Raw genomic sequence first — 19839 nt, forward strand, 5'->3', positions numbered from 1 at the left:
CTTAAGATGCAATTCTGCCTTGTCACAAACTGCTTGATTAGTTACACTAATAACTGCGTGCACTAAAATTGTTGTTTTAAGGAAATGGATCAATAGTCAAGGCATATTATTTTCATTTTATTTTATTTGCTGCAATAATTCTAGATTAATTGTTTTGCATGATACTGGTTACAGAAAAATTATAAGGCTACTGAAATTTTAATCTATGGTTTTATACACAGGAATTTAACCATTTTAATGATCAAGTCAGTTTCCATAAAATCTCTGCCAAATACTTTACCAAATTTCTGCCAACATATGCTATGTCATGATGTGCCAGACATCCCTGCACTCATCTGGCTTCAAAACCAGAAACACTTATTTTTAAATTATCACCCTAATCTCTAGCTTCACAATAATCCAAGAGTTCTATACACGTCAAATTTTGGCAACCAAGTCTTCAGCTACTTGGTTATAAATCTCTCAAGCCTCTTCCCTTCCCTTCACTTTTAAAACACATTAAGCTTTATCAATATCCCATCAAGCAGCTTAGTAGCACATTTTACTTGAAAAAAACTGCACTGCATCTTCATCAGTTTTCTTGTGTTAAGCAAGACAATTAAGATACCAATTATCTCTACATTGACCTGTATGCTGTCAGCAGTTGAAGGGGCATTACAACTAAAATAAAATAGAATGAAGGTTTTTCCCAAAAGGAAATCATTTGGGATCTGTTTCTCTGCAGCAGTCTGTGGTGGCAAGCATTGCACTGATTCTCATTTTATAGTAATAAATATTTTCAAATATTGGATTAAAGTAAAACATGGCAACTAAAGGTAATACTTCCAGAAATCATGCAGTCATAGATTAGTACATTTGGAAGAAAAATAAACAATGATTAAAATATAGCAGCAAGAAAATGAATCCCAGGGTTGTATATGGTGACATGTATACTTTGAAAATGTGTAAAATGAACATTATCATCTTTTTTAAAATTGTAACTAATGAAACAGATTGAAAATAGGTAGCAATAGTTTACAAAGCTACAAAATGCATTTTCCCCCAATACCTGTTCCTGAGCTTTTCTTGACAATGGAGCATAATCTTGTTCTAGTGTTGCCATTGTAAAATAAGTTGTTGACAGCTCCCATTTCACAGAATCCCAAACAGCTGGATGGTTCTCCCACCTAGTGAGTGATCGCATTGCTCTTAGATAATAATCCACTGCCTAAAAATAAAATAAGAATTTTCAGGCAAGATCCATTAATCAAAAATGTAAATTATGTAGCATTCTTAGATGTTAACTCATACGAGTGCAGACAGATATTTGGAAATCAGTGACAATCTCATTTATATAACATTTTCATTCCAGGGTTTTATTTTAACTTTGAGCAGAGTACATGATAGAATATTTAATATTTTCATTATGTGATTAATGTAATCTTATTTTACAAATAAAAAAATTCCTATTCATAATTTTAGTATTTAAATTTATATCACTTGTTCAAATGGTTACAGTGTAGCTGCAGGACTACAAAGAGGCGATGAGTCTTAGACTTAAGATTTGCTCTCTATTAAATTAACTAACACCCACTGTGGCAATAGAGAAAGACCTCATGTTACTATTTGCCCTGATCCTTGCAGGTTCACAAGTCTTGGCCAGGATATTATTAGACTGGCTTTTTTAACTACATCTTGGCTATGACTCAAGCATAATATGATTTGAAAACCGAAAAGAATAAAATTTATGGAACGTGAAACATTTATAGATTTCAAAAATTATTCTTGTTTTAACAAGCAATTATGTAAAGATATAAAGTGAAAAGAATTAAAAAACTATTTTTGCACGGAAACATCATGATGACCATATTTTATGCTCTTCAATGTAAATGGAAAAGGTCAATAAATGTAACATTGTCAGTGTTGAACATCTTGTCATTAAATTTAAAGAATATGCCTTTCATTGCACTGATTAATACAAAATCTTATTGATGCCTCAGTAATTGAGATGGAAAGCACAGGCACATTATAACTGGTCCTGGGTTTTCATTCAGACCTTTAAAGGAAATGGCAACACCACTGTTTTCATTTTCAAAATACATTTCTTGATGTCTGTAATTCAAATTCCTTTTCAGATATACATGGGAACGTGTTAAAAGACCATAAAAATTATTATATGCAGCAAACAAAAATAGTCTAATTCCATTAGTCCATGGACTCTTTGGACTTTGACTGTAGCTGGCACCACTGGAAAGTAAATGAGTACCGTAGATTCCGGACTACAGAGCGCACCTGATTAAAAGCCGCTGGCTCTAATTTTAGAAATAAAATCAATTTTTTAATTGTAAAGGCCGCACCGGATTTTAGGCCGCACCGGATTTTAGGCCGCAGGTGTCCCACGTTGTAATATGAGATATTTACACAGAAAGATATTACACGTGAGGATTTTTAAACTTTTAATTAAATCCATATGGTAACAAAAACAAATACATATTGCAAATGCTTTTTTTCGAACCGTGCCCGTAACGCGGCTACTTTTAAATATACGTTGCGTATACTTCTTTACTGAACAACATTCCAATATCTCCTAACGACTGGTAAAAAATATATATACTGCAGCCTACCAGGAAAAGTTATTGATCGCCTTTAACTTAAAAGCAGCGTTCGCTCAGATCCAAAGCCGCTCGCGTAATGCGCTCCCCCCCCTTTCCGTTTATCGCAAACCGGCGTTTTCCCACAAGACACCGCGAAACCGGGTGTGACGTCATAGCATCCCGCGATGTAGTACAGAAAACAAATATAGTTAAAACTCTTCTAACTTTAACTAGAAAATGAATTACTAAGCGAAAATATTATAAACTAAATAACTGCCATAAGGCAGCACAATGCTTTTCTTCGAGTGTTTTCCATGTTGATGAGGGTGAGTACAAATGACTGATTTACAATAATTTAATTGTGAAAGTGCGCTTGATTTATCATTGGACCTCTGTGAACTACTCATCAATTTTATTGGTCTACTGTTATGAGGCAAAATGTTTACGAGGCGGCATGAAAAAAATCATGTATTAGCCGCTCCGGATTAAAGGCCGCAAAGTTCAAAGCTGTTCAAAATGTGGGAAAAAAGTAGCGGCTTAAAATCCGGAATCTACGGTAAGTGTTTTCTCAAATGAATTGTGGGAATTGTGTAATAAGTGCAATCTTTTTGACATACATCCTTAACTAATGAACAGACAAATCTTTATTGAGACACATATAGAATCTGCATCAGCAAGTGTAAAGTAGAATATTTAATTCTACTCTATACAGTCCCTTCAAAAACTAGCAAATTTAAAAATACCACTTCTGTTAGTCTGAGATAAACCAAGTGAAAAATGTTTAGAATAAGTTGACATTTAAAATATCCAACAATAAAATAAATTCAAAAAGAATGAGTCTCACTTTTCAGCGGTAGATTGGGCCTGACCACATCAATTACGGATAACTTTAAACATTAAATTGCACATCAGAACTTTACCTGCCTTATTTACAATATAAGTGGATTTGTATCTTCATGCATTTGAATGGGAAGTTATTTGGCGAGCAATTTCCTGACTTTCACATTTAACACCATTAAAATGGATGGGGAATATACTTCTAGCTTGTTTTATCATATGTGCTAACAACCTCTCAACACAGCATTTCTTCTTCAAAATTTAACCAGTTAACAATTAATGTGGCTAAATTTGAGATATTTGGCTTAGAACTTTAATTCCTCAAAAAAAATTAAATATACTGGAGTTGAGAGCAATGAAGATTTGGAAAAACCACTACCCTTCACATCATGAAAGCGAGCATGACTTTAGGATTACTGCATACTTAGACAATGTGTGAAGTAAAGGAGCCTCCTATGAGCCCAGTTGAATGCATTGCTTTACACAAGCAAACAAGGAGAACAATATCATGGAGCTCAAAATGAGTCATAATATGAACAATTCGACTGCCACTTGTGGAGGGAAGTCATAAACATTCAGCACCAACTTTCATGAGGTATGAAGAATGCTTTAAGTTTTTAAAAAAGAGAAAGGTTGCAAACAATTTGCTTCATAGCTTTTAATTTAAAACCTTTGTGTAGTCATTTGAAGCAATTAAAAAATCTAAGAGTTTGCCAATTTGAAAATTTAAAGATTTAAAAGTTAAAGTTCCAATTTGTCATTAAAGTGTTGTTATTGTTTAAGAATTTTCAGTCTTTGAATTTTTTTTAAAAAAAGGGTTAAACTAAACTGGGGGCATGATTGTACCCTTTTTGTATGTGCTTTTAACTAATCTCCCCCATGTGATGAAACATCAATGGCCAGATCTGAAATTAACTTGTGTAATTCTGAAAATACGATTCAATACTTCAAAATTAGACACAAATAAAGTAAGGAAATGTAAACCATTTAAGACATACTTTGTTATAATACAAGGCTTCCTCAGGTGAAAATTCTCCTCGTTTCAAATTGCTTCCAGTAGTTGCATGTGCCTGTGCACAAAGTCGCATCAATCTTCCAGTATTGCAGAGCAATAAAGCGGTATTAGTTGCATCCTCTATGGTCTCAAAATCTTGAATTCCCTTTTCAAAATAAGAAAAGCTTTTCTTCCAAAGTTCTTGTTCTAATGCTGTGATGCTTTTTCTTGCTGAATTAGATAAAATATTAATGGTATAAGCATTTTATTAATTGCAATCATATTTAACACATGTACCAAATACAATTTTTTTAAAAATTGGAAAAATTAATGTATTTTCCAATTTTAGAAAACAGCAACATGGTTTTGAACAGTTTTCAGTTAACCTGGAAGCCACAAACAACAGTATGTAGTCTAAAATGATAATTAACTTAAGCATTTTCACCTGTTCCTTCAGTTTGAATAGCAGCAGCCTGATTCATGTAGTAAACTCCGATTTCATTTCTGCTATTGCCCAATCTTTTTAACACTTGCATATGTTGCTCCATAACGTGAACTTTCTGATCACAGGAACGCAGTAGCTCATTTGCTGACTCATAGCATTTGCAGCTAACTGAAAGCTGGTATTCCAGATCCATATAAAGCTCTGTAGCCCAGCTGAAAGCTGGAATAATAAGAATATTACAACACAAATCAGTGGGAGAAAATGCAAAAACATAGATGAAAAATAGTCAATTCGAGACACTAGAAACAGTGACCCAGAATTTATTGTACTCCATAATAGCTTTTAGCAATGCTGAATTTACCGGCATAAACTTCTTATACAAAGTGATCCATATAACCATATAACAATTACAGCACGGAAACAGGCCATCCCTGCCCTTCTAGTCTGTCCACATACAAATAATTTCAGGGGAGTAGAACTATGAAGTTAGTCCTATCCAGAAATGTGATGAAAAGACAGCTCGTTAAGTACATTTATAAATTTGAGGTTAGACCAATGCAGTACTTGGCACTCTATTCAGTTGAAAGGAAAAAGACAACTTCAAGAAAATTATATAGACTTGAAATATTTTACTTGAAACAATTTTTCATTAAATGGTTTCAAGTTATATATTTCATAGAGTTTTCAAAATTACATTTTTCAAGTTTTAACTGCAAACATCTACTTGGTGCTGAAAATAACCCAATTAATGTATCAAGTTATTCCCAGTTATATAGTCTTTTCAAGTGTGATACACACATGTATAATTTTGAACTATGTTTAGAATATTAATTATATCATCAGGTTAAATCCAGTATCTGCTGGATATCCCAATTTTTTTTTTTTTTTTTTTTTATTAAAGAGATTCCAGTAAAGCAATTAAAACCAATTGCATTAAGAAATTAATTCAGAGCAACTCTCATCTTGAAGCTGTGCCCCTCCATTCAAATGAGTCCCTAATATTGCACCAGGTCTAATCCAGCACAGCCAAAACCAGAGGTCAGGTGGCAGCTTACGGAAAGAAATCAATGTCCCATTATCAGAACCTAACGCAGTTGTGGCCAAATACTCCAGAATAATTGCCAAGTAAATGCTTCAATTTCACAATTTATTGCTGGCAAAGAGAAACTTGATGTTAGTGAAGTCAGGGGAAAGCTGACAATGATTAGCCAGCAAGCTTAGAATTTGCACACATGTACGTACAATGGCCAAGTTCAATTACACTGAAGAGAGGTCAGTGGATAATAATCAGATCATTCTACATCATAACACAATAGTAGTTCACCACTATGATCAAGGCCAGCAAAGACCAGGGACATTCCTGCTGTCCACATTTTTACTCATAACCATGAATATGATTTTAAGCAAATGTTGAAGTAACAATTCACTCCAGATGAAGCAAAATACTGACTCAAATTTTGCAACTCATTTATCATACAAGCAAGATCTGGCCTTAAGATTAAATTCAAAAGGGTCTGAATGCCTGTTGGGATAATCTAAAGACATGACATCATTGGCATTCCACTATTGATCACACTATGCAAAAGATTAAACATTGGAAGTAAAGTGCTTTAGAGTTACAGGTATTATTAAAGCATTCTCTGCTGCTCTGGCTGAAAGAAATGTATAGAGTTATATTTATTTTAATTATACAGTTTCAGTCTTTAATTTTGCGCAAATATAAAAGATGAAAACCAACCTTGACAACTAGATTCTCTGTGGAGACTATGCAAAATTTCCTGATCCTCTTTGGATTGGTAGCTATACTCCTCCTGATATGCTGCTCTATTACTTGCATTTTGCGCTAACATTAATTGAATATCACCATTAAGTGTCAAGCACTGACTGAGAAAGAATAAGACCTCAGGTGACAAATTACTAATAAGGCAGCAGTAGGCATCTATCAAAAGAAATACAAAGTAAATGTTAACACAACATACATGGATCCACGACATCATATATCCGAATAACTTCTCTGCTGCAGTGCTCAGGTGGTTCAGCACCTGCAACCTGCTGTACAGAAAATATTTTTCATTTCCTGCTATTTCCCCACTATTGTAACATTATAAATTTACTAAAGCATAACATTAAAAGCAGCCTTACATCATTTGCCAAAACTGGTACAGCTGACAAATAAAACCACCATTCCTTGGCACATTTTTCTTAGCTCTGAGATCCAAAATCTTCACCAAAATTTCCAACTGTGGAACTTCAGCTTAAGTTAGGTTTTTGCTGCTGCAAAAGGCTTGCTTATTGTTGAATCTCCACTCTCCATCATAAATAAACTACTGGTAGATGATCTTGGGAACACACTATAAGTTGGTACAGCCATTTAATAAAATCATGACTGAGATCATACATTAATTGCTGAATGTACAGCCTTCACAGCTCTTACATTCTTTGAAAATTTAAAGGTTAATACAAGTTATTTTATAAAATTAACAGCTTTTAAGATAGATAATAATCAAAGATCTCATTAAATTTTCTGTAGTTAACTATGCATTATCTGTAGTTTCAATTCTATTTAGCTGATATCAGTGATGACTGGTAAAAAGCTATGATACAAAAATGATGATCATTTTCAAACTACAGATAATATCACTCCATAAAATTTGCCAGATGAGTGAATAAGCCATTTACCATTTTAAATCCATACTACATGTTCATAAGAGCATCGTGATATTAACCATATAGCCATCTACTTACCAAGTGACTGTAAAGCAAGTTTAATGTATCTTAAAGCTCTACCATACTTTTGCAGAGCAGTAGCTGCATCTGATAGAACAAAATAAGCTCTTGAAGCTTTGAAGATGAGATTTAATTTCATTTGATACTGCCACGTGTTTGGTATCATTCCAGACTGACTAGGAAGCTTAACTGTATCACGAACCGGACCCACTGTCAAATAGAGTAATAAAAAAAATAAAAAAACTTTGTGCATTTGTCAGAAATTAAGAATTTCAAAATAAAAAAAATTGCTAATATACTTAACAGCTCAGAAGCTTAACATGGTTTTCAGACAAAGTAATCTTAAGTAGGGAGATAACAGTGTGACAAAATTAAAATTTAACTTCGATTTTATTTTAAATTTGAATTCTTGTGACTGCAAGAAATTTAGAAAATGAAGATAAAATTGAGAACATAAATTACAACATCTGCATATGAAAAAACATATAGAAAGTCTAAATACAATATTAAATGCAGTTTTAGCATATTCAAGCACTGTATGTTTGCATCTAAAAACAAGCTTGGAATCAAAGAGACTGTGGCGACCCACTTCCCAGCGCACTTGAACCGGCTCACAAATAGGCGCGCACCGGCATTGAGGCCAGTCCCAAAAAGGGCGCTAAGTCTGTTTCACCAGCAAGGGGAAAAGCCCACACGCAGGACGGGACTGTGAATACGCGCCCCCTACAGCATTCCCGCCTGGGGAGGGCGGGATCAGGAAGGCTTTAAAGCGAGGCCGCGAAGTTCGAATAAATCTCTTTTGCAACTGCAGCTCATCGACTACGTGTCCTTATTTCAGCGCTGCATGTAGCACACCACTACAATTGGTGACCCCGACGGCCCAAACGATATTTGAGCCGAAGATGAACAACGCCGCATCTGTTCATGCAGTTTCGTTAAAACTGCCAAGCTTCTGGACGCTGCGACCTCACCTATGGTTCCAGCAAGCAGAAGCCCAATTCCACATTCGGCAGATAACCTCAGAGGACACACGTTACTACTACGTGGTGAGCTCCCTCAACCAGGAAACAGCGGTCCAGGTTGAGGAGTTCATACAGTCTCCCCCAGCGGACGGCAAATACATGGAATTCAAAGCCCTGCTCATAAGGACTTTCGGACTCTCACGGCGCGAGCGAGCTGCCCGCTTACTGCACCTGGATGGTTTGGGAGACAGACCGCCATCGGCTTTGATGAACGAGATGCTGTCCCTGGCCGGAGGACACAAGCCCTGCCTCATGTTTGAGCAGGCATTCCTGGAGCAGCTGCCCAAGGACATACGCCTGCTGCTGTCCGACGCGGATTTCAGCGACCCCCAGAAGGTGGCAGCCCAGGCGGACTTGCTGTGGAAAGCCAAGGAGGGGAGTGGGGCGTCCGTCGCACAGATCACCAGGCCACGCTCCCAGCAGCAGACCAGACCAGGCCTGGCAGCAGAGCCCACTAACCCCAGAGGGAGGGGTGAGGAGACCAACGAACAATGGTGCTTCTACCACCAGCGGTGGGGCGCAGAAGCCCGCCACTGTAGCCCACCCTGCAAGTTCCCGGGAAACGCCAGGGCCAGCCGCCGCTGATGGCTACGGCGGCTGGCCATCGGGATAGCCTCCTGTATGTGTGGGACAAGCAGTTGGGACGCCGCTTTTTGGTTGACACCGGAGCCGAAATCAGCGTCTTACCTCCAACGAGTTACGACACTCGCAACAGGGCACCGGGTCCCACCCTGAGGGCCGCGAACAGCAGCACAGTAAGGACCTATGGCACCCGTAAGGTGCGGCTACAGTTCGGCTCCAGCCAGTTCACGTGGGACCACACTGGCCGCCGTAGCCCAACCGCTCCTGGGCGCGGATTTTTTGCAGGCTCACAGCCTACTGGTTGACCTGCCAAGGAAGAGACTGGTCCACGCCGAGACCTTTCAAACGTTCTCCCTGGGTGAAGCCCAGTTGCCAGCCCCACACCTAGACTCCATCACCCTGTCCGACAACGACTTCACCAGAGTCCTGGCGGATTTCCCATCGATTCTGGCACCGCAGTTCACGGCAGCCATGCCCAGACACGGCGTACAGCACTACATCCCGACACAGGAACCACCCCTCCACGCCCCTGCTCGAAGGCTTCCCCTGGACAAGCTCTGACTGGCAAAGGAGGAGTTCAAGAGGATGGAGGAATTGGGGATCATACGGCAGTCCGACAGCCCATGGGCCTCCCCCCTGCACATGGTGCCCAAAGCATCAGGGGGCTGGAGACCATGTGGCGACTACCGCAGGCTGAACGAGGCTACAACACCAGACCGCTACCCTGTGCCACACATTCAGGATTTTGTAGCAAACCTGCACGGCGCACGAATCTTCTCCAAGGTGCGCCTTGTCTGGGGATACCATCAAATCCCGATGCATCCGGACGACGTCCCCAAAACGGCACTCATCACCCCTTTCAGCCTTTTCGAGTTCCTCCGCATGCCGTTCGGCCTAAAGAATGCCGCACAGACGTTTCAGCGGTTAATGGACGCGGTGAGACGTGACCTGGATTTCGCTTTCATCTATTTGGACGACATCCTCATAGCCAGCAGCAGTCGTCAGGAGCATCTGTCCCACCTCCGTCAACTCTACGCCCGACTGAGGGAATACGGCCTGACAATCAACCCGGCCAAATGCCAGTTCGGGCTCGACACCATCGACTTCCTGGGCCACAGGATTACTAAAGACGGGGCAACCCCTCTGCCTGCTAAGGTAGACACAGTCTGCCATTTCCCCCGACCCAACACAATCAAAGGCCTTCAGGAATTCATGGGTATGGTAAATTTCTACCACCGCTTCCTCCCTTCAGCTGCCTGAATCATGCACCCCCTGTTCGCCCTGATGTCGGGTAAGGGCAAAGACATTACCTGGGACGAGGAGTCCACCACCGCTTTCATTAAAATGAAAGAAGTCTTGGCAAACGCCACGATGCTAGTGCACCCCAGAATGGACGTCCCTACCGCCTCACCGCATCTAATACGGCAGTCAGTGGAGTGCTGGAACAGCTCATCGAGGGTCGCTGGCAACTCCTGGCGTTTTTCAGCAAACACCTGCGACCACCTGAGCTCAAATACAGTGCTTTCGACCAGGAACTGTTGGCGCTATACCTGGCAATCCGGCATTTCAGGTACTACTTGGAAGGTAGGCCCTTCACCGCGTTCACGGACCACAAACCGCTTACCTTTGTGTTCACGAAGGTGTCCAATCCCTGGTCGTCCCACCAGCAGCGACATCTGTCCTACATCTCTGAATACACGACGGATGTCCGGCATGTCTCGGGAAAGGACAATGTCGTGGCGGACGCTCTCTCTCGCCCTACCATTCAAGCCCTGTCCCAAGGGGTAGACTACGAAGCATTGGCAGAGGCGCAGCAGGCAGACGAGGAGATCCCAAGTTACAGAACCGCAGTCTCCGGTTTGTAGCTCCAGGACCTCCCCGTAGGCCCAGGTGAGAGGACCCTACTCTGTGACGTCACCACCGGCCAACCCCGCCCCGTCGTCCCGGCAGCCTGGCAGCAGCGCGCTTTCAACTCCATTCATAACTTAGCGCACCCCTCCATCAGGACAACCGTCCGGATGGTCTCCAACAGGTTCGTTTGGCACAGACTCCACAAGCAGGTCAGTGAATGGGCCAGAACGTGCATGCACTGCCAAACAGCCAAGGTGCAGCGGCACACCAGAGCTCTGCTGCAGCAGTTCCACCCCACCCGCCAGTGTTTTGACCACATTCATGTGGATATCGTGGGCCCCCTGCCAGTGTCGCGTGGAGCGCGGCACCTCCTCACTATTGTGGACCGGTTCACAAGATGGCCAGAGGCGGAACCGCTTACCGACACCACCTCCGAATCTTGCACCCGGGCACTGATCACCACCTGGGTATCTCGCTTTGGTGTACCGGCCCACATTACCTCCAGCAGAGTCACCCAGTTCACCTCCAGCCTGTGGTCAGCTATGGCCAGCCTTTTGGGGATACAGCTGCACCACACAACTGCTTACCACCCACAGTCGAACGGACTGGTGGAGCGTTTCCACCGTCACCTGAAGTCGGCTCTCATGGCCCACCTGAGAGGACCTAACTGGGTGGACAAGCTTCCCTGGGTCCTGCTCGGAATCCGCACGGCGCCCAAAGAAGATCTGCACACCTCGTCCGCCGAGTTGGTGTACGGCGCACCCCTCATTGTCCCAGGGGAGTTCATACCAGCCCCAAGGGGGCGAGAGGAAGAACCCGCAGCCGTCCTGGGCAGACTACGCGAGAAGCTCGGTAACCTGGCCCCCATACCCACTTCACAGCATGGGCAGCACCCGACCTGCGTACCCAAAGACCTGCTAAACTGTAAGTTCATTTTTGTACGACGGGGCGGACGTCGGGCACTGCTACAGCGGCCCTATGAGGGGCCGTTTACGGTGATCAGAAACAACGGGTCCACATTCGTGCTGAACATTGGGGTGAGAGAGGAGGTTTTCACGGTGGACCGACCCAAACTGGCCCATGTGGACGTGGCGCAGCCGGTCGAGATTCCGGCACTGCGGCGCAAAGGCAGGCCTCCCAAACAGAGTCCGGCCCAGACTGTGGACATTGGGGGGTGTATCCCCGGTTCTGGGGGGGGGGTTATGTGGCAACCCACTTCCCAGTGCACTCGAACCGGCTCACAAATTGGCGTGCGCCGGCATTGAGGCCAGTCCCAAAAAGGGCGCCAAGTCTGCTTCACCAGCAAGGGGAAAAGCCCGCGCGCGGGACGGGACTGTGAATACGCGCCCCCTGCAGCATTCCCGCCTGGGGAGGGCGGGATCAGGAAGGCTTTAAAGCGAGGCCGCGAAGTTTGAATAAATCTCTTTTGCAACTGCAGCTCATTGACTACATGTCGTTATTTCAGCGCTGCGTGTAGCACACCGCTACAAGACAATACTTTTAAATGATTCAATGCAAGAAACTGCAAATGCTGGAATTAGATTAATCTACTGGAACAGCATCTTCAGTGGGAAAAGGAGTTGTCAATGTGTTGGGTTGAAACATTGCAACCTCAATAAAATATTAACTTGCTTGGACCTGCAGCCTCACATTTACAAAAAAATTCCAAATAGTTATGAAATAGTATCTTTTGGTATCATTATTAAAAGTACAAGAGTAAATAGAAATAATAAATTAGCAAAAGAATTATGAGGTAGTCTAGATGTTTTTTTTACCTTTATCTAGAAACAGAGCAATTTGTTTTTGAAGAGCTTTGTGACCTGTGCATTCTGATTCATCTGCATACTTCAGAGGGATCGGAATACTTGGATCAGCAGCTGGGAGATCGCTCTCCTTTTTAATACTCCCATCAACAGCCTTCAGTCCCTATAAATAAACAGCTTAATTAAGATTAGAAAACCAGTCTTCAAAGTGAACATAAATGAGAAAGACTGTGCATTTTGATCTCCACACTCAATGCTGCATCTACCATTACGTCTGTTATACAATTTCATGGATGCGACAACCATTGTTGGTAGAATCTCAGGTGACGAGAGGGTGTACAGGAGTGAGATATGCCAACTAGTGGAGTGGTGCCACAGCAACTACTCGGCACTCAACGCCAGTAAGACAAAAAAGCTGATTGTGGACTTCAGGAAGGGTAAGACGAAGGAACACATACCAATCCTCATAAAAGGATCAGGAGCGGAGAGAGTGTGCAGTTTCAAGTTCCTCTGGGGATCTAACCTGGTCCCAACATATTAATGTAGTTATAAAGAAGGCAGACAGCAGCTATACTTCATTAGGAGTTTGAAGTGATTTGGCATGTCAAACAAATACACTCAAAAACTTTTATAGTTGTACTGTGGAGAGCATTCTGACAGGCTGCATCACTGTCTGCTATAGGTGGGCTACTGCACAGGACCGAAAGAAGCTGCAAAGGGTTGTAAATTTAGTCAGCTCCATCTTGGGTACTAGCCTACAAAGTATCCAGGACATCTTCAGGGAGCGGTATCTCAGAAAGGCAGTGTCCATTATTAAGGACCTCCAGCACCCAGGGCATGCCCTTTTCTCACTTGTTACCATACGGTAGGAGGTACAGAAGCCTAAAGGCACATACTCAGCGATTTAGGAACAGCTTCTTCCCCTCTGCCATCAGATTCCTAAATGGGACATTGAATCTTTGGACACTACCTCACTTTTAAAAAAAAATACTGCATTTCTGCTTTTTGCGCGTTTTTTCATCTATTCAATATACGCATACTGTAATTGGTTTACTTGTTTATGTATTATCTTTTTTATTTTTCTCTTCTAGATTATGTATTGCATTGAACTGCTGCTAAGTTAACAAATTTCACGTCACATGCTGGTGATAATAAACCTGACTGAATATTTTAGAATCAACTTTAAATATACTTAACATTTACATTATTAATTAAAACTCGATTGGCAGCAACACATCCAAAGTGCTGGAGGAACTCGGCAAGTAAGGCAACATCTATGTAAGGGAATAAACAGTCGATGCTGCAGGCCAAGACCCTTCATCAGGGCAGGAAAGGAAGGGGCAAAAGATTGGGGAAGGGGAGAAGGGGGAGAGTGGTGGGAGTGTGGAATGAGCTGCCAGATGAAGTGGTGAATGCGGGCTCACTTTTGACATTTAAGAAAAACTTGGACAGGTATATGGATGAGAGAGGTTTGGAGGGATATGGCCCAGGTGCAGGTCAGTGGGACTAGGCAAAAAAATGGTTCGGCACAGCCAAGAAGGGCCAAAAGGCCTGTTTCTGTGTTGTAATGTTCTATGGTTCTAAGTACAACTTGTGAAGTGATAGGTTACACCAAGTGAGGGGTAAGTAGGTGGGTGAGAGAGGTGGAGATGAATTAAGAAGCTGGGAGTTGAGGTGGAGAAGGTAAAGGGCTGAAGAAAAAGCAATCTAATAGGAGGGGACTGTGGACCACTGAAGAAAGGGAAGGAGGAGAGAAAGACTTGCTTAGTAGTAAGATCCTATTGTAGATGGCAGAAATTACAGAGAATTATGAGCTAGACAGATAGGCTCGTGGAGTGATAGGTAATACTCAATTCCCAAATACAATGAAAATTTTTTTTTGCCCAAGGAAAATGGAAAACTGAAAATGAGATTTTAAATGGTCCAGGTTCTAATGTTGATATAGATAGATAGATAGATACTTTATTCATCCCCATGGGGAAATTCAACTTTTTTCCAATGTCCCATACACTTGTTGTAGCAAAACTAATTACATACAATACTTAACTCAGTAAAAAATATAATATGCATCTAAATCACTATCTCAAAAAGCATTAATAATAGCTTTTAAAAAGTTCTTAAGTCCTGGCGGTAGAATTGTAAAGCCTAATGGCATTGGGGAGTATTGACCTCTTCATCCTATCTGAGGAGCATTGTATCGATAGTAACCTGTCGCTGAAACTGCTTCTCTGTCTCTGGATGGTGCTATGTAGAGGATGTTCAGAGTTATCCATAATTGACCGTAGCCTACTCAGCGCCCTTCGCTCAGCTACCAATGTTAAACTCTCCAGTACTTTGCCCACGACAGAGCCCGCCTTCCTTACCAGCTTATTAAGACGTGAGGCGTCCCTCTTCTTAATGCTTCCTCCCCAACACGCCACCACAAAGAAGAGGGCGCTCTCCACAACTGACCTATAGAACATCTTCAGCATCTCACTACAGACATTGAATGACGCCAACCTTCTTAGGAAGTACAGTCGACTCTGTGCCTTCCTGCACAAGGCATCTGTGTTGGCAGTCCAGTCTAGCTTCTCATCTAACTGTACTCCCAGATACCCATTAACAAGCATGGCAAGCCTAGTTTACCATATTTGTGTGTCACTATGGTAAGCCTTGCACCATTCTGCAAGTATCTGTAATGTGCACATTTGTAAAGCCAATACAGAAAAGCAGAGGCACTTACACAAAGTAATTGTTTAAATTACCTCAAGAACATAATTGAGAACAACTCTACATCGCTCCTCCATGTCATGGCAAACCGGAAAGGCACAGCTGGACTTAAAAACAAAAATTGAACGTAAAGATATTTTCAACTTAAAATCAATCTCATTAGTTTTGAAACCAATTATTCAGAAGGCTATATTATTTGTCTCTAATGTAAGCAAATTTGTTTCAAGAATTTATTTACTATCTTTTGTTGATAGGGGTGCCAAATTTTCAAAAATATATCATATTCATTTCTTAAATTATAAGTAATTTTTTCAAGTGGAATACAGCTATATATTTCATTATTCCAATGGTCCATAGTCAAGTATGAATCTGATTTCCAAGTAACTGTAATAGCTTTTTTGGCTACTGCCAATGCAATTTTTATAAATTTTTTCTGATATTCATTCAATTTAGGTTTCGGTATTATCCCTTCAATATCGCCTAATAAAAATAATGTTGGGCTATGTGGAAGTTGTATTCCAATAATTTGTTCCAGTAAAAGTCTTAGATTTATCCCAAAAGGTTGAATTTTAAAACAAGAGCAAGTAGAGTGTAAAAAAAGTACCGATTTCTTGATTACATCGGAAACATTGGTCAGATAAATTTGGGTTTAATCTATTTATTTTTTGTGGTGTAATATATAATTGATGTAAAAAATTGTATTGTACTAATCTAAGTCGGACATTTATTGTATTTGTCATACTATCAAGACATAGTCTTGACCAATTTTTTTCATCAATTTTAATATTCAAATCAGTTTCCCATTTTTGTCTTGACTTATGAATTCCTGGTTTAATTGTCTGTTTTTGAATCAAATTATACATACAAAACATAATTTTTTTAATTTTTCCTTTTTGAATTAAAGTTTCTATTTCATTAGGTTTTGGCATTAACATTGGTTGACCCAGTTTAACTCTTAAATAGGCCTTTAATTGAAAACAGAAGAGTATTATTTGATATTTTATATTTATTCTTTAATTGATCAATATACCTCCTTCAAAACAGTCACCTATATATCTGATCCCTTTCTGAAACCAGTTATATAAAAGTTGATTATCCATTGTAAAAGGAATAAGTCTATTTTGAATTAGGGTTCTCTTTGCTAATAAAGATTTCTTTATCTCATCATCCTCATTTACCTTACTCCATAAATCGATCAAATGTTTTAATACAAGAGATTCTTTCCTTTCCCGTATCCATTTGGATTCCCATTTACATATAAAATCTTCTGGTATATTTTCTCCTATCTTATCTAACTCTATTCTAATCCATGCCGGTTTTTCTTCATCAAAAAAAGATGCAATAAATCTAAGTTGACTTGCTTTATAATAATTCTTAAAATATATAGGTCCTTTGAAGATAAAATTATTAGTTATTTGGGGGAAAAAATAAAGATATATACTAAAGTTATTTTGAACTCCATGGAGCATGTGGGGATCCTCCGATATCCAGGCAATCCTTCTTTCTTTTTTTTTCTTTTTTTAGACAGGGATGTTAAGGGGGGAAGGGTTAAGGGGAGGGGGGAGGGCTAATATTAATTTTCAGTACTCTATTATTCTATACATTGTATGCAATTCTCTTAAAAATTTAATATATAAAAAAAATTATTTACTTAGGATGGACAAGTAATAAATGTGTTCTATTACTGTACTTTTGAGTATAATATACACCTCTAATTAGTATTCATGAAGTTTGGAATATACATTTTCTTGCAACAAACATTAAAAATTTGCTCATACCCTTATCTGGTGTGTCGATTTGTACTTTTCAGGAACAGACAACTCGCCAACAGATCTAATGACAGCTACAGCTTTGCTATCATCTGAAGGATCAGAGCCGTTGCTGAGTGAACCATTTTCATCACTGTCCTCTGGAAGATCCTCATCTTCACTATAACTATCATCAGAATTTTCATTCATGGTTGATCCATTTTCATCTTGTTTTGGTGGCTCATTCAGTTGGAAAAGTTCTGAGATCATATAATTGGCTGAAGCAATAATCTGCACAAACTGAAATTTTAGTTGAAATAACAGTTAAATAGGAATGCATTTCCTCATTTACGTAATTCTGCTCAAACCTTGAGCAGCAAAATGTTTAAATTTTACAATTAAGGTTTAGACAACGATGCATCATAAATTCACTAACTGCAGAAATCTAATTTAATAAAGATCTCTACATCAAACAATTCCATTATCTGTAAAGTGCTTTAGAATAGCCCAAATTCAAGAAAGGAACTATAAAAATACAAACAATTGTGTACACTAACCATGATGAAAAGTTTCATCTAAGCTGTAAAGCAACCAATAACTGATATATTTCAGAACTTACAAACACAAATATTACAGGAAAACTACATTTCTGGAAACCAAAGCTCAGTCCTTCAACTATCCTTAATTTATGGTACAATATTTTTCTTGGTTTTCCTAGAATCATATCGTTTCTTGATCAAACACTACTAGTAACAAACACACTTTGTGCTATTAAGTGCCCAATCTGTCCCTCAGTAGCTTTGACAGCCAGCAATCCCTTATCCTTTGACTCACCTGCCATGTACGTGGTTCTGTTATTCAATTACCAGCAATGCTGGGGTTTCCTGCTCTACTAATCTCACTTACAATAAGCAATTAAACATTGGAAGACAACATGCACAAACCTGAGATGTGGCTTACTGAGTATTTTTGCACACAGGCATTTATGGCTTTAGTTTAAAGCAGCATAAAGGTTTAAAAATAGGGAAGTGTACTAATTACTTTGATGGCAGAATTTTAAAAATAATTTCAGAGTCTACAAAGACCAACATACAAAAAAAATATACCTGGGGATGTTTTTCTTTGTCCAGTAATTTAATGCAATTTAACAAGAGCATCCTTATGATACCGTAATGTTTTCTGTTCTGAACTTTCTTCATCATCATGTTGCTTGCAACCCTGTAAGCCGTAACACATGTTCATGCAAAGTCTTGGTTAATGTGCATTTGCAAAGTTGAACAGCTATTCAACAAAGAGCAAGTTTCACAGTTCTGCACTGTGTGTAATATATTGGATATTATGACTGACCTTATCTTAATGCTTTTTCTTTTACATTTCTTTCATTTTACTTGTCTGGTTTTAATCCATTTGTGGCAGGGTGGTAGATGGATAACATATTGCAGAAATAGACCCACAACCTAGAAGCAGCAAAGTTTTTTTTGGAAGGAAGTATTGGGAAGATATGGGCCACAATCTCAAGAGCTCTATGCTGACACTGCTAATCTCCATTTCAATCCTTGTTATCAGCAATATCCACTTGTTATCTCACACCACCAGTTCTCCTATGAGCTATTTATTTAAACAATAAACTACCTTATTCAATTACCAAAGCCATTTTCAAGATCGTTAATTGTCATTTGCTTATATATATACAACTAAATGAAACAACATTCCTCCAGACCATAGTGCACCCATACAACATGCATCACACACAGCATGTAGAGCAAAATATTAACTATAAATAAGATAAAATATAATCCAAAATGCATCCAGTAAGGTACAGCACAAGCAAATAGTAAACAGCTTGCTGTCCTAGTGACAAGACCTTGATGGTGGCAGGATATTCATTAGTCTCACAATCTGAGAGAAAAACTGTTACCAGGTCTAGCAGATCTAGCCCTGATGCTTCTGTACCTCCTTCCTGACAGTAGTGGGTCAAATAGATTGTGGGATGGGTGGTAGGGATCCTCAACAAAGGTAATAAAGGGACCCTTCATATGCAATTTCCCTAGTAAATGTCACAAATGGGGGGGGGGGGTGGAGGAGAAAGAGGGAATGGAAGGGAGACCCAGTGATCCTCTGTGGTTTTTAAAACTGTCCTCCGTAGGGTTTTGCAGTCTAATGCCTTGGAGCTTCTGTACCACACAATAATGCAGACAAACAGGTCACTCTTGATGGTGCTCTTGTAGAATGGCGGCAGGGAGCCTTACACAGCTCAATCTCCTCAAAGTGTAAATATACAAATTATACAGAAAGTGTAAATATACACTCACAGATTTATATTAAATGCTATATGTAACAAAATATATACAGTGCCTATAGAAGATTCACCCCTCTTGAAAATTTTCATAACTTATTGTTTTACAACATTGAATCAGTGGATTTAATTTGGCTTTTATTGACACTGATCAACAGAAAAATACTCTTTCATGTCAAAGTGAAAAGATCTCTACTGATCTAAATTAATTACATATAATACACAAAATGATTGATTGCACAAGTATTCATCTCGTTCAAGTCAGCAGTTAGCAGATGCACCTTTGGCAGAA

The 19839-nt window shown here is 40.0% G+C and overlaps 1 protein-coding gene across 2 annotated transcripts in view; it reads right to left on the reverse strand.

The window, feature by feature from the left end:
- The window catches only part of edrf1 (erythroid differentiation regulatory factor 1), a 75557-nt gene that overhangs the window by 15494 nt on the left and 40224 nt on the right, over positions 1–19839 (reverse strand). For both annotated transcript variants that reach the window (XM_073027594.1, XM_073027595.1), the window contains 9 exons: positions 18358–18469; positions 17282–17551; positions 15539–15610; positions 12807–12957; positions 7595–7786; positions 6588–6788; positions 4850–5068; positions 4409–4635; positions 1049–1207 (listed from right to left, as the gene is read on the reverse strand). In XM_073027594.1, the coding sequence (XP_072883695.1) occupies positions 1049–1207; positions 4409–4635; positions 4850–5068; positions 6588–6788; positions 7595–7786; positions 12807–12957; positions 15539–15610; positions 17282–17551; positions 18358–18469 (1603 nt within the window). The remainder of the gene's footprint in view (positions 1–1048; positions 1208–4408; positions 4636–4849; positions 5069–6587; positions 6789–7594; positions 7787–12806; positions 12958–15538; positions 15611–17281; positions 17552–18357; positions 18470–19839) is intronic.

The sequence above is a fragment of the Hemitrygon akajei genome, chromosome 23 (genome assembly GCF_048418815.1).
Source record: "Hemitrygon akajei chromosome 23, sHemAka1.3, whole genome shotgun sequence".
In the NCBI taxonomy this organism is placed as follows: domain Eukaryota; kingdom Metazoa; phylum Chordata; class Chondrichthyes; order Myliobatiformes; family Dasyatidae; genus Hemitrygon; species Hemitrygon akajei.